Genomic DNA, 15,913 nt, shown 5'->3' with positions numbered 1-15,913 from the left:
ACCTGGCTTAGGCGCCTAATTCCAGGAGAAAGCTCACAGCTCTGAATCCTGAGTGAGGGGAGGCGCCTCCCTTTGGCCTGGATTTAGGCACCTAAATCCTTGAGGGGGCAGGGCTTAGGCCACACCCATCTCCTCAGCATTTCCTACCATCTAGGTTAGACAGCTCTCCACTAAATTTGCTGGTTTCTCAGGACCCACAAGATACCTACATCTCTCCATGCACACAACTTAGGGCTATGGATTCCTCAAGGTGGCCTGTTCCCTAAAAATTCAGCACTGCAATGTTGATCACTTTATTGATCAATACTGTAAGGTGTTCAGTTTGCTACAGAAGGGCTCCAATATTGCTCTTCAAATTCAGTGAAGTATTTCAAGAAAAAATATTAAACTCAAATATTAAGTTTGCAGAGTTCAAAGCCCCTTCCACAATTCACACCACAGTCATGAAAATGAGGCTTATAATTTACTGTGCACTTTGCTACCTTGATGCAAAAGTGAAGAAAAAAACATTATTTTCCCTATAATTTAGCTGTTAGCTTTTTACAAATGGGGCACACATTAAACTGGTATGTATGTAGAATAAGGGATTAATCCTGTGAATAATACACAGGAAAATATTTCAGTGTTGGAGACTGGTAGAGTGACGCTACAGATTGCCCATTGTGATCCTATAGAAATAGAAATATGTATGCTCTTTTTTGAAGCTGAATGCTGAGGTGGAGACTACAAACAACATAACTGTATAGTCTTTATTTGTGACTTAAATCAAAACCCTCACAATCCAAGGGCAGGCATTTCCCGTGCCAGGAGGAGAAACTGTAGACTTTTTTTTTTTAAGTGGCTGTTTCTCTGTAGCAGTCAGCACTATTATCATTCCTAAACTTTATCTTTTAGCAAAGAGAAGAAACACATTTTAAAACTTAGTACGACGTTCTCCATTTAAAGCAGATGTTGATATGCTGATAGTCCAGATAATCAGATTTAGCATCTGAGAAAAGCTTGTTCCTGAACTAAATGCACTAACAAGCATGCCAGGCTTCACTGGTTAAGCCATACTAAAAAAATCTTGTATTCTGGAAGCTCTCCAGGATAGCCTAATTTTGTCCTTTCTTGCTCCCACTTATTAATTCCTGCTCAGACTGTTCAGAATGAGCATTGGCTAAAATAGCCAAATATTTATTTGCTCATTATAATTTCCTTCCCAGCCAATCTGAATTCATTTGTAAAATGCCAAGTGTCTTTGGTGGAGTCTACTTCTTGAAGACTATCTGCTGCTGCTGAATTGGTACTTCCTTTCTGCCTCTTAAAAACCAGTGTGCTTCTTTGCATCATGCTCTGTATTTGAACATTATGGGGTATATTTTCAGCCATGCTAAAGGCAGGCCTCCCTCTTTGTGGATGCAGTTGGCACCCATAAAGTTATGTGGGCAAGTCTGAGAAGTGATACCTCTACATACACAAATCAACTACTCTGAATCGCTATTACTCAGAGCCGCATTCTCTGTTTTCACCCTCTAACTAGTTATAGGTATAAATGTGTACATGGCTCATACCTGGAAAAGGGAAGCCACCATTATGAGAACTTATCCCACAAATCAGATTTGTGTTCAGAGGCATTTTAAAAAAAAAAAAAAAACTCAGAAAATGTCCAGACTTGGTACACTGCTCCCACATTCCAATACTGAAACTATAGTAGACACCTAGGCTAGGTTATTGCAACTCCATGTACATAGTTCCATTTACAATGCTGATGAGACCCATAAACTTAGTTTTAACTTCTTAGTAACAGCACCAGAAAAACGTTTTGAAATCTTTAGAACACATGCATTACCAACCAAAGCAACAGCATAACTTTATTGCTGTAACCCTTAACTCTCTCACAACCCACACCATTAACACATATCTCAACTTATATGGTAATCTCCTGAAAACGGGATCATTGTCTTTTGTCTACAAAGTGCCATGTACATCTAAAGCATGGCTTAAATAATGGAATGGAACCCTTATGTTTCTGAAGTTCTGAACAAGTTAGACTGGATTCCTGTTTGAGGTTGGATTTTTTTAAAATAAATCAAAGCAACTTTAAAATTAATATACAATGTATGACCTGTATCTCCATAGTATCTAAACTGTTTTTTAAAATATTTTCTTAGTTCATAAAGTATTGTAAGATAGAGATGTTTAGGGTACATACTCTTCAGCTATTATACAAGGATTTTGGAACTACACATTTGTGGCCTTCACCAGAGATCATTAAATGAATAAACCAAATAATTGATCATATACACAGTAAATTTAGACTTTTTCTTTTTAAATTCAAGTTTGGTTCTCATTAGTGGAGGCCTAGCTGCTAATTGGTATTTTGGGCATTTTTGGAGTTTAGCTTTACACAAGAAGTGTTAAACATATTTCTGTTCTTTACTGTCTAGCATCAGTATGACAGAATGGCCAGAGCAGGAGAACCTAGAACAGAAGGAATCTGGATAGATAGTTTTCTTATCAGGCTTTCCCCAGCCAAAGTTTCTGTAGTCAGAGTTCTAAACAGAAAGCATAAGCTATTAGACATCAGCAGAAGTTCTCAACACAGAAAGGCGGTTCTCAACACAGAAAAGCTTCAGGCTTCTTTCAGCCTAGAATGCACACAAATAACAGAGCTTTCTCCAGCACACACTATAGATTGGAACACGTCAGGGTGACTGATTTTCCACTATAAGGATCTCCCAAATCCATTCTCCAGGAAGGGGGAATATAAAAATAGCATAAAGAGATGCTCACTGTAATTAGACTTGTCAGAATTTCCCTCTAAACTCCTGTGACCAATTAGGACCTGGTTGCAGTATCCAGGGGAGCCCTCCTCTCTGCAATGCTGCCACAGTTTTCAGAGGAGCATCTAGCCATGTGGAGTAAAATTTAACTTAATGTGCAAGATACAATATTGGTCACAATTCCTGGTCAGACACTAAAATGACGAAAACCTTTGCATTTCTCATTAAAATTGGAGTATTCTTTCACACATCATTTACTAGCCTACACCACTGCACTTGCAACCTTCTTGAAAGCTTTTTGTATTACCACAGATGTAACCATATGGCAGATATTTACACATAGTCTTCAAAGACCTTTGAGACCAAGGTGTGCAAGCAGCAGGAGAGTTTGTTCTCTATCTTGGTTGATTCTTGAGGCAGAGTTACCCACTGGGAACTGGGTATTGGTGTTGTGCTGAGATTCCCGAAAGAAGGAATTGCCCTATATGCTGTCTACCCACCTCTGATCCTGGACTGATATATGTCGTGTAAATAAAACTAGTTACTCGTAGGCCAGGCCTACAGTAGGAAATTAATTCAGTATAACTACATCACTCAGGAGAATGAAAACTCCATAGCCTAAGTGACCGAGATAAACCAACCTAATCCCCAGCATAGACAGCGCTAGGTCAACAGGAATGTTCTCCCATCTGCTACGTCTTGGGGAGGTGGAATACCAATGCTGACAGGAGAAGCCCTGCCATCAGCCTAATTAGCATCTCCACGGAAGTGGTGCAGCAGTGCAGCTGTACTGTTTTAAGTCCAGACAAGCCCTAAGAATATAAGTGTCACCATTTCCTCCTCCACCGGAAGCAAGTCTGAAAGACCCTAGACATCTACTATTGCTTGTCAAAGGTGCAGCAATACAGTAAGCTATTCATCCAAAAAAACAAGAGAAGATATGCTCTCTTCTCTTGTTGATAAACCATCACCCAACAATGGTATTGGATACTTTGGGGGAAATGGGGAGAGTAGGAGACCCTGTAATCATATGAAAGGATTTTGAGCTGCTCTGTTTTGTTTCTTAAGCACAGTACTGAAAACATTGCTCTTCCACCATTAACTGAAAATAGGGGAAGAATTGAAATAAAATTAACTAAAATTAGTAAAAAAAAAAAAATGGAGTGGCAGCAGTAGACTGTGACATTACAGTGCATAAGTTAACAATTAAGCATATGCTAAAAGAAATAAGGTGATGGGTTATAGTTTAAAAGTTTGGTAATTTAAGTGTGCGTACAATGTTGGCACATAGCCAAGGACAGTGAATTGGCAGTTTCAAGCAGTTTGGCCTATGGCTGGTGTGTTGGGAGGGAGAGTAAGGACTGAGGTTAGGTAAAGGTCACTCCAAAACTGAAGCGAGGGGGTCAGTCAGACATGCTCAGTCCAAAACTAGGTGAGGGTCCCCAAACCACAGTAGTAAACATCCCATAATACTAAGACTTAGCATTTATGATTGGTCCATACTCATAGACCAATCAGAGAGGGTCTGAAGGTGATTGGACAACAGGTATGCTAATACTAGGATTGGCAAACAAGCCAATCAGAACAGGCCAAAAATTGTATAAAAGACAGAGAGCAAGCACACAAAAGTCAGTCAAGTCAGGAGCAGGAGAACCAGAAGAAACCTAAAAGAGCAAAGGAATCAGAAGTAGTAGCGGAAGCAACCGCAGGTTGACAGAAGCAATGCTGCTGAGGCAGAGTAGAAGGATCCTTAGACAGAGCAAAGAGAAGCCTACAGAGAGTAAACATGTTATCTATAGTATAGAACAATGGTTCTCAAACTGTGGGTTGGGACTCGAAAGTGGGTCACAACCCCGTTTTAATGGGGTCACCAGAGCTGGTGGTTAGACTTGCTGGGGCCTCGGGCCAAAGCCCAAGTCCTACCACACTGGGCCAAAGCCTGAGCTCCACGGCCCTGTGGCTCAGTTTACAGGTCCCCCCCAACTGGGGCTGAAGCCATGGGGCTTCCGCTTTGGCCCACCCTCCTTGGGGAGCAGGGCGTGGGCAGGCTCAGGCTTCAGTCCATCCTCCTGGGGTTATGTAATCTTTGTTGTCAGAAGGGGATCACGGTGCAGTGAAGTTTGAGAACCCATGGTGATAGGGTTAATGAATGTGTATGCTTTGGATAATAAAAATGAGTGTTTGTGCTGTGTATGTTTATATTACTATATATAAAGTTTAGAGTTTACTAAGATTGCTGTCAGTGTCCTGCATAGGATTGATATCTGCAGAATATAATCCCTTAAGCCATTCCACCTATGACATTATGGTCTTGGGTAGTTTAATTTGTATACCTGTGCTAAGGGATTTATGTTTTAATTTAGGCTTAGATTAATTGTATTAGGAAAGGTTGGTTACAGTAAATAAAGAAAATACTTTGTTTTGGAAAAGTACTGCATTGGTGTCAGTCCTTTGAGCAGATGGATGTATCCATGTCCTCCCAGGGTGAACAGATCTAGTCTGTTCTGGTTTCAGAGTAGCAGCCGTGTTAGTCTGTATTCGCAAAAAGAAAAGGAGTACTTGTGGCACCTTAGAGACTAACCAATTTATTTGAGCATAAGCTTTCGTGAGCTACAGCTCACTTCATCAGAGTTTCCTGAAGGACATAGGGAAATCCTTGGTAAACCCTGGCAATTCTACTCAGGCAGTCCCCTCATTTCACCTTGCAGGAACAAATTAATAGATCAACATCTTGGGAACCCAGAAGTAAGCAATAGGAAGGCTACTCTGGGATCCTTGAGTGTGTTCTTGGGGTAACAGTAAGTGTTGATGTACAATTAACATTTGATGTAACTTTTTTTTCCTTGATGTAACTCTGTTTCTACCTAGGAAGGTGCAGATCCATACTACAAAACTGTTGAAACCCACACTGTTGAAACATATTTAACTGAAAAGTGAACCTAAAGCAGCAATTCCACATTCCAATAATGTGAGTTAAATAAATGCTACTAACTATTTCTCCTTAAGAACTAACTACTCAAATAATCAAAATGTGGCTGAACACGTTACAGAAGTTTCCAAATATTTGTTACAGCTGTCCCGATAAAATATACTTAATCAAACAGCAATATTTTTCTAAATATCTGATTTTAGAATAAGGTAAATAGTAAACCTTTAAAAATTGTTAATTTTACATGTTAAGTAAAGAAACCACAATAAAATGCCTTATCTGCATATATTAAACTTTAATCATCATATATACTCTGCCACCTGAGAAATGGTTGGGCTTCGGTTACACTCAGTCATCTGTTGGCAAAGACACATCAGAACTCTTATTTCATGATGTAGCCAGAACAGAACCACCTGGGAGCTCTATTATAGCCAGAGCTATAGCCCTGTTTAGCTGAGGTTGTTAATCCTGTCAAAATGTTTTCTTCAAGAAAAAATCTGATACTGGATGACATCCCAGACCATTAGCTCTCAAGGTTCCAGAGTAGCTGGAAAGGTATTTAACTCTAAATCAGCTAAACAGCCAGTTATCTTTTTATCAATATCATTTAAAGACATTTCTGAATAGGGCTGATCAAAAAAATTTCCATAAACTATTATTGAAGGAAAGTGGATTTGACAGACAAAACATTTCATGTTGATGTTTTCAATTGAAACTAAGCGATCTGACTTTCCTGAATTGAAATGTTTCATTTCTGCTCAGTTCAACATTGAACTGTGTTCTCCTGAACTGCCAGTGCCTCATGACAGACGTAGTTCTGGTGCCTCAGAATTTTGTTCCACTCTATGTGCCTGGGGCTCACTGACCTAGACTAAATCTCTTACGATGCACCACAGCCACGATGCATTGCAGTGAGTCAGCAACAAGGGAGACTGTGGTGAATAATGGGTGATGTAGTCCCAAAAAGGAGGGCCGTCCTTGTGGAAGAATGGGGGCATGAGACACAAGAAACACAATTCCTAGGAGGCATCGCAGAAGTTCAGGCAGACAGATTAATGTCAAACTGCCCTGAAACAAAACCTGTATTTGGTTCAACAAACTGAAATATTTCATTTGGATTTGCCCAGTGGAACATTTCCAATTTTTGATGAAGTCAACTTCCTGGAAATTTTTCAAAGAAAATGAATTTTCTATTTTTCGCATTGAAATTTTCTATGGAAGAAAAATCTGACCAGCTCTACCCATGACTAATTTGTTGAGTGGAAGTCAAATTATTTTACCACAAACTTTCCCACATAAAATATTACTGCAAATATGAAAACAAAGACATCTAGATTTGTACTCATGGAAGAAATGGAGTTGTTTCTATAAGACATATTATTATTGTAGGATAATTAGAAGCTGTTAAATATAGAGACAGTATCTTCACAGACACCAATATATAGTTCTCCTCTGAAAATTACCTTTGTAAACATAGAATCATGAGAGGTCTGTTTGTTAGTTCTTGATACTTGCCATATAAAGCATGCGACTTTACAAGCGACTTTTTTCCTATCAGCTGTGAAAATGCAATCTGAGCTTTGAAAGTCAAGGTGGGTTTTTACCTCCTAATGCGTCACAGTCAATAACGAAGGTTCTGCAGGCCAGATACCCTCAAGTTATAACCATACTATCCCATTGTCTTTGAAATTCTGCCCTCGGTGCCACCGGTGCAGTACCCTTGCCTTCAGTATGTTTGCACAGGTGAGAAAGCTTGGAACTTACTGAATTATTTTGTGGATGATGATGGAGGAACAGAATCCAGCTTGGTCTCACTTAGTAGGGTTAACAAGAGGTAAAATAAACAGTTCAAATATACTTTAATTACCAAAGACAGGGAGCAGATCTCTGAATATACCCAGAGCACAAAGTTGTTGAATACACAGCGGCCTTCTGATGCTTTTCAGAATAAAAGTGCATGTAAGTGTCTCCTTTAACACACTTTTTGAAATTATGTTAGAAAACAAATGCTCATCTCTCCTAAATATAACATGTCCAACAAAATAAATATTTACTTTTTCATTTTAAAAATTTACAGAGAAGTTTCCCCAATGGTTAGCAGTTGGAGTTAACTGACACAGGGACAGAGGCAATAACTGAAGCTTTACCCTGCTGTTCCTTCAGTTCCTGATAGATAGGAAGTCTCTGCTCCTAGTGCTGCAGAGAAATTTAAGAGTACTGGAAAACCAATTTCCAAAATCCAACTCAAACAGCACAGAATTTGAAGTCCTCCTCCTTCCAGTTACACATCTTTGTCACAGAGACAACTCCCTTCAAACTTAGGACTTTTCCCCTTGAAGCTGAGGAGTTTAATGTGACACTCATCTCTTGGGCCCACCTCCTTTCTCGCCTACAAAATAATTAGTCACAAAATGGCAATCATTGTTTCTATAATGATACAGACAAACTGGAGGGAGTTCTGAGAAGAACAACAAACATGTTCAAAGGCTGGAGGGACTGATTTACAATGAAAGATTAAAAGGGCCAGGAATGTATAGCTTGCCAAGCAATGATTAATGGGGGATGTGAGAACAGTCTACAAATAGATGGAGGGTGTAAACATTAAGGAAGGAGAATAATAATTTACAGAGGTACACAGGGGACAGAAGTATGACTAATGAGATGAAAGGGAACATTTATGCTGAATTTGAGAGAGAACTTCCAAATATTTGCCAGTGGAATATTTCTGGCTAGGGATCTATGCAAGTCACAGCACTTGGGACCCTTAATAATTAGACTAGATGAAACACTAAAAAGTTTACTGTAGACAACAGCTTGGCATTGGCAGGAGGATGGACTGGATAAACTAAATAGTCTTTTCCATCTGTAACTCCTGTGATCCTATGAGACATGTTACACCAATGCAACAGGGCAATATATATAACATTTAGCAGAATACAAACGTGACATTTCCAATTGGAAATAATAGTTTAATCTGTAGAACTGACAATCAAAATATCGTCAGGTAACCTGTTTGAAGTCATTAGTGTGTCACCCTACTTTAAAGCAGGAAAGAACTAAGGCCCTATGTGAAACTATCTTTTACTTGCAGCCCAGGCTACATCTGCAAGCACTGAGGAAGAGATGAAGGGTTCCTCTTCAGAAGTTATGTGATGCACAGCCATACAGACAGATGGGTAACATCCCAGTCCATCATAAATATGGAACTGAAGCAAATAATATGGAAGGTAAATGCAACTCTACTCCTTCTCCTGCAAGGATTTATGAAATCAGAAAAAAAATGCTTCTGAAGTTATCATGTACAATGCAGACCACATAAATAGTAACTGAAATGTAAACTAAATGTACAGAAATAGAAAACATATGTCAAAAGCACATTTACTTGACCCTATTCCACCAAAAATATCCTTATTTCCTGTTCGCAGTTTAATTCATCACAATCTACAATCATCTTTAGTTATATAATCTAATACATATCCCACATGTTGCTGTGAGTATATACACTCAGAACATTAGAAGAAAAGTGTTATTATCATACCCTCTTAACAGATATTTACAGAGATTATGATTCTTAAAGTCACTAAATATTATTTCCCTTACAGTTTCCTTTATTTTCCCAAGTTAAAAACTCAGAACATGTAATATTAGGACAATGCCATATTTGTAAAGAGCACTGACTCTATTCTCTCCAAGCCAGATTGTACTTGATTTCTTGCTTCCCAAAATATTACAATTGAACTAAACATTTCTGGTGACCAATCATTTAACAAACTAAAATATGATCAAATAATGGTATATTAGGACTTGTCTCCATGGCAAGTTACTGCACGACAAGTCAGGGTGTGAATCTACAGTGGACCAGCCTACCACTCAGTAAAGTTCCATGTGAACACTGCTGCAGCTCAGTAAAAGTCCATAGTGAAGCTTAGCATATTACTACTTGAAGGTACAGTATGCCCACTCTGGGACTTTCAGTGTGATGCAGCAATGTCTAAATGGAACATTACTGTGCAGCAAGCTCATGCACTATAGTTTCACACCCTGACTTGCTGCACAGTAACTTGCCATGTAGACAAACGCTGAGACTACTATTGTGCAAACAGTTAAAATATAAAAGATACAGCAAAGAGTCAGCTTCAGCTTTGGAGCTGAACTCATATTGGACAGAGAAAAGGCCACCTCCTTCCAGCCAATGTCTCTTGAGAGAGAGAGTACCTTTAAATGGTGTCCAGAGTTCTACAGGATCACACACCAGGAATTGCTTATCATAAGTACTCTGTACAAAACTATTCAGGATGAGCTCTTAATCCTGGGACTCCGGAAAGACAAGGAGGAATCTCCATGAAGTGGGATGCCCAGAGATAGCTGCTATATTGAGTAGCTATAAGATGCTTGGAAATAGTAGGGTTCCACAACTACAGTCAATACTGCAGGCCTTCCACACTGAATGGAACTCTTGCATTTGCCTACAACATATTTTCTTGGTCATCTAGTGGGGGCGTTCTCAACCAAGGGGTATGTGTAGCCCTTGGGGCACGCAGAAGTCTTCCAGGGGGTACACCAACTCATCCAGATCAATGTTTCTCAACCTGGGGGTTGCGACCTGGGAGGGGAGGTCACATGTGCAGGTCTGGCATTAGGGGGTGGCAGCCACACCACAGGAGGCTCCACAAAGCCAAGTTACATGTTTCAGCTCTGCGTGGTGGGGCACAGGCTTCAGGGGTACAGTAATCTGGAAAGGTTTAGAACCACTGACCTAGTGAATAAAATCTTCAATATATGGTCAAAGAACTTAACTTGGGCATGACCCATGAATTTCTTGACTCAATATGAGAAGGCTTACCATAGCTGCCTTACAATTAAAACAGTGCCGTAGGGAGTCCTCTGTGAGTCTTTCTTGCCTTAGATACAGACCACACTCACTCCAGGCCACTTCCATCATCATTGTGCTTTATTATACTGTTCTAGCAGGCCATTGCTTGTAGTGCTGTCTACATATTTACACATCCCAGCCAGCTCCCCCTCTTGCGTCTGGGGGAAAGGTGGCAGCAGCAGCCAGCTCTGCCTTCCTTCAGGGTCTCTACCCTTTCCAGGGCTTCCTTCCTCTCTATTTATCTGCTCCTAGCTGCGGGGGCTGCCTCTCCCTCTAATTAGCCATTCAACTGTGGCTCCACCTGTTAATTGATCCTCTATTTAGGTCCCAATTAACCTTTATTAGTGGGGATTTGAGTGACAGGGTACTGGGTCAGCTCCTGCCTCAGGATTCCTGTCACACAGAGGAGATGAAGGATCTAATCCATGGGCTGGATGGGTAGACAAGATTTTTCCCCTTCTTTTAAAACTCAGACAGATAAGAAATATAGACCCCAGATATTAAACATTTCTGAAACAGTGTTGCTTCTGCACTGAAGCACCCACATGAATACTGTGGGCCAATAGCAGATTCTGTGAAGCAAATTATCAGGACTTTGACTGAAAATCACCTGTAAAAAGCCATTTTCAGGGAACTCTCAACATGACTGCAAAGGTGATGGAACTGCCGCACCCCTGGGGCTTGAAGTGCTTTCCATCATATCCAGGGTTCACAGTTTGGTTCAATGGTTCTCAGCACCTCCACTATACAAATTGTTCCAGCACCCCTGCATAACTGGCCATTACATGCATGAATTCCTGTTTGAATACACAACTTCACCCATGTGTCTCAAATCACAAGGGGGAAGGGGTAGGGGTGGAAACCTATATGGTTGTATCTGTCCTATCTAGAGTTTGAACTGGAGAAAAAAAAATCTGGTATTCTCCCAAACTCCACCCCGTAAACTAACCTCCATGCACCAGAAACACCAAAAGAAAGCCTCAAAACAGGAAGTAATTCAAAGTACACTGTATAGATCTTCATAATGTGATAATCCCCTTCCTTTATTTTGTACTAGCAGAAGGACAGCTAACAAATCAGATCTCATCATTATCACTTTTGGACTGCAGAATTAGCACACTACTGAAATCAACAGGCCAATTTACATATATCAGCTATCAGTTCAGGCTGTCAGCAAACGGAAGCAAACATGATTACATTGGTTTACATGTTATTTGCATTCTGAAAGTTATTGAGGAGTACTAAAGATTTAGCAAGCAGACTCTGGGGCACAAGATGGTAGCCTCCTGGAAAAAATACCAGCTCACTGAGCTACCGTGAATCAGCCCAGTTCAACTTCCGATTCTGCCTTTCCTGCCTGCCTCCTCTCTTCCCCCACAAATATCCATCAATGCAGGACTGCTCTCCCAGTGCATTTCCTAGTGGGGTTTTCCCCCTGTTTAGTTTAAATGTCTCAGGAGGCAGGGCTCTCATCACTCCCCTTGGGCAATTCTTCCACACCATAACAGATCTTACTCCCAGGATGTTTTTTTCCTGATATTCAGACAAAGTTTTCCCCTTTCTTAATGTGTCAGCTAATTACCCTTGAAAAAGTCATGGAAAATGGAAAGCCCAACTCTGAAACAAGAGCAGGGCTTTACAAATTGTAAATAAACACATAAATAATAAAAAAGAACAATACTGGATGTATGTTAAAGTGTAGTACAACTAATTTTAAAGCAGTATCAGGAGTCTGTATGGTAGCTTCTTGTTTGGGCTACATTTAAATTGCTGACAAAATGGTATCGAATTATTTTTCAAAGGAGAGAGTGTTCTGCTGCTAGTTTTGTAAACAAAACTTTAGTGGTTTCGAATGAACACTATAGGCTGACAAGTTTTTAACCACATGATAAACAGGTATATATGGAATAAAATATTGTATTGATGTGACAACAATATTCACTGGCTATTAATCTAGTCAAATATTGCTGATTTGTTATATTAAAAGTAAAAATGATTTGCCTCACATTTCCTCTCTGTAAACAAGGATTAAAATTCCCATGTTTTCACTTTGTGTAAGAATAGCGTTTAGATTTGCAGACAAAGTAGAGCTGCAAGTAGTATATGTATTTCCAGCTATTCAAAATTTGGATCACATAAAGCACTGTCATCATCCATAGATCCAACATATTGAGTTTTATGGTTTACTAGGTTAACAATCTATAAATGAAAGTGGTAAAAGATAAAATTAGCTAAATCTAAGCAATAATGCTTGACTTATTCAGTATGCCCTGTCTTTTTAAAAAAGACGTAGGGTAGCTAGTAGTTTTGTTTAATGTGGTTTAAAGGGCTGAACATTTTTACCCAGCACATAAACATATTGAATATGTTTTACATACAATAAATGAAGACGCTGCATTGAGAGAGAGAAATTTTAAACCATTAGGATGAGATAGGTAGGAATGTAGGGGGAGAAGAAAAAGTGCCATTATGCATTGCACCCCCTCTTGCCCCCCGCTCCCCAGTGGACTGGCTCTGTGTGCAGTAGTGTGGTTCTGCTGCCTTTTTGCCCATGCATAACTGCACAAGGTAGAGTAAGGGCAGCATTTTCTCTCTTGCTTGGACTATATAGCTCTGTTTCCCAGTTATAAATGGGACTTAAATTAGAAAAGGCTCAAAAAATTGTTTAGTGGGGAGTGTTCTTACCTCCTGGACAGTGCCTCACAGCCATTTTACATCTTCTGGACTCTGCAATGGTTGGGCAAGGTATTGTGTCCTTTGCTGGCTTTTTCACAATTTGCCTTGTTCTTGTTTCCAGACCCCATTTAAATCCACAGGTTTTGTTATTTCTGCTGCAAGTTCCCCATTCACTCCATGGACCCACTTCACAGCCTTCTGATAAAGCAAAACAGGTCATAAATTAGTGGGCTTTGTCTGTATCCGTGTCTTTCTTTCACAATACATGGCAATTCTAACTAGCAAGAGTATTAAATTAGAAGTTATTGCTTGTAAAATTTATTGTTCGGTGAAATCTCATATTATGATTTTAGTTTGCAGTTTTTACAAGGTAATTGTATCAGAAACCTGAATTATCCTAAAAACTGACACAGACAACAACTACCCAACCACAGATTCTCTGTAACAATTCCCTCTTCATGACTTTCATTATTTTCATGGTTTTGTAACAATTCTCTCATCAAATGGTGCCTGTTTTATATTTGACACTATTGTAACCAGAAGATTCCAGCTTGTATTTTTAGGTTGTCTATCCTTTGAAACTAAAAATGTTCATCCAGAAGTTACAATCTGTGTCTTCTACTCAAGCAGTGTACAAAGTAGTTTTTGTACCAAAAAGAATGGTCTTTTGAAACTTTGATTGGTGGGCATATTCTGAGACTGTTGTTCACATAAAGGCTCAGTTTTTATAAAAATGAAAACAGTCTCACATGACATGATTCCAGATGTGAGGCAAATCCACAATCAAACCAGGGCTGCTCACTCAGCTGCCTCTCCAACAGATCCATGATAGGTCTGTGGCAGCTGCTGAGGAGGAGGACTTCCTTGCAGAACCCCTGCTCCACGACATCCTGTTTGGTGTGCAGGTGGTGGAATCCCCCTCGGTGCACCGGAGGTTGGTCCTGGCTAGTGCCACCAGGATCAGAGACCTCCTAGACTATGATTGAAGGGACTGGGTGGACTCCATAGTGCTCAGCCAGTGCATGGGACTCACCACCCTCGTGTTCCCTATCGTGTGCTCCAAGAGGTAAGGGCAGCCTTATTGCCCACCTATTGCACTTTCCTCGAGTCCTGCGGGAGGATACTCCCCACCTGCACCTGGCCCTCTGGACCCCACCATCGGGCCCCTGCCCTGCAAGCCTCCCCAGCCACCCTTGACGTACCACCTGAACCAGCTGCACAACATGCAGCTGATCTGCCTCTGAATCACCCCCAGGAAACATCTGTATGCACTAGTGCGCCACATCCTGCATTTCCTTGCCCTCATGTTCCACCCTGACACCAATTGGAGGGTAAGTATTCCACTCTGATCCCACGGCCTGCTGGGGATATTAGTTGGTGGCTCCTTCATGAAGCTGTGAGCACAAATGTATACCTGGAATGGTTCACCACCTCCCCAGACACCTGCCCCTTCTGCAGTGAGAGGAAGACCCTGGTGCATTTATATAGGGTACATGAGACTGGAGAAGCCCTTCGTCCAGCGCCTCCAAAACCTTAAGTTCTGGCTGCACTTTTCCCCCCACACATCTTGATCTATACACACCCTATCTGTGGTTCTATGAAGTCACGAGACCTCCTCGTCAACCTCCTCCTGGTGCTGGCCAAGGTGGTCCTCTACCATACCCGGAAGCGGAAGCTGGATGCAGGGGCAGGAGGGGTTGCGACTGGGAGCCTATTTCTGATCCCTTTTCAAGTCACATCTCCAGGCAAAGTTCCTCTGGGCTGTGTCCACTGGCTCCCTGGAGAAGCAGTGAGTGCTGTCTGAGGTTCTCTGCTCAGTGTTCCCCTTTGGATCCCAGATTTTATCCCTGTGACCTTCACTCCCATCCTGTTTTTTCTTTTGTTGTCCGTAGTCATTAGTTGATGCCTGAGTCTGGTTCCCCCTCCCTCTGATGCTGCAGGGGAGGGCCTTTAGTAAAGGCAGGCCCACAGAGTCCCATCCCCAAAGCCTCAATGAATCCCCCTCCAACAGAACTGCAGTGAGCATGCAGATATGCAGCAAAAACCCAGCTGTACTGACTTACCTTTCCCAGCGCCTGCTGTGACTCAGCCATCAAGCATGTGGCAGCAATCTATCCCTGAGTGGAGCCTGGGTCAGATGACCCCCCAGGCTCTGATATTTTCCCAGCCCGGTCAGAGCTGTAGAGCAGTCTGTATAATAGCATTACCTGTCCAGGAACTCTCTTGCTGTCTCCCAGTGTATCAGATTCTCTCAGCCTGCTCCTGTCCCAGCCTTGCCCAAGCCCTGTTCCAGTCTTGTCCTTGCCCTGCTCTGACCTTGCTCCAGGCCTTGCCTCCACCTCCTGACCTCATGGGACTCTGACTACCCAGCTTTGGCTTGTATCTGGACTCCAGCTACAGTACTGATTTGGTTTCTAACCACCCAGCTTCAACCTCTGGCCTGCAGCTGGGCTTTGGCTACAGTACTACTTCTGGCTTGTCTACAGACTATGATCTTGATTCTGACCCCAGCCTGTCCTCGAATCTCAGTCCCAGCGCTACCCTCAGCCCAGGCCTGCCCTGACCACTAGGCTATCAGGAGACAGCGCCTCACATTACGAGCTGGAACTTTAACAAAAATATCAAATATCATGAGACTCACTCAGAGTCAGCAACGCTGGCTCAGTTTTA

General features: G+C 41.3%; 1 protein-coding gene across 3 annotated transcripts in view; it reads right to left on the bottom strand.

Annotated features, from left to right (window-relative positions):
- RSPO2 (R-spondin 2) overlaps nucleotides 1-15,913 on the bottom strand; it is a 168,513-nt gene that overhangs the window by 68,562 nt on the left and 84,038 nt on the right. For 2 of the 3 annotated variants that reach the window (XM_037892127.2, XM_043539179.1), the window contains one exon: nucleotides 13,253-13,441. In XM_037892127.2, the coding sequence (XP_037748055.1) occupies nucleotides 13,253-13,441 (189 nt within the window). The remainder of the gene's footprint in view (nucleotides 1-13,252; nucleotides 13,442-15,913) is intronic. The other variant, XM_037892128.2, reaches the window with a different exon arrangement.

The sequence above is a fragment of the Chelonia mydas genome, chromosome 2 (genome assembly GCF_015237465.2).
Source record: "Chelonia mydas isolate rCheMyd1 chromosome 2, rCheMyd1.pri.v2, whole genome shotgun sequence".
Taxonomy (NCBI): Eukaryota; Metazoa; Chordata; order Testudines; family Cheloniidae; genus Chelonia; species Chelonia mydas.
The sequence above is the reverse complement of the archived record's forward strand: the minus strand, read 5'-3'. Positions and strand labels throughout refer to the sequence as shown.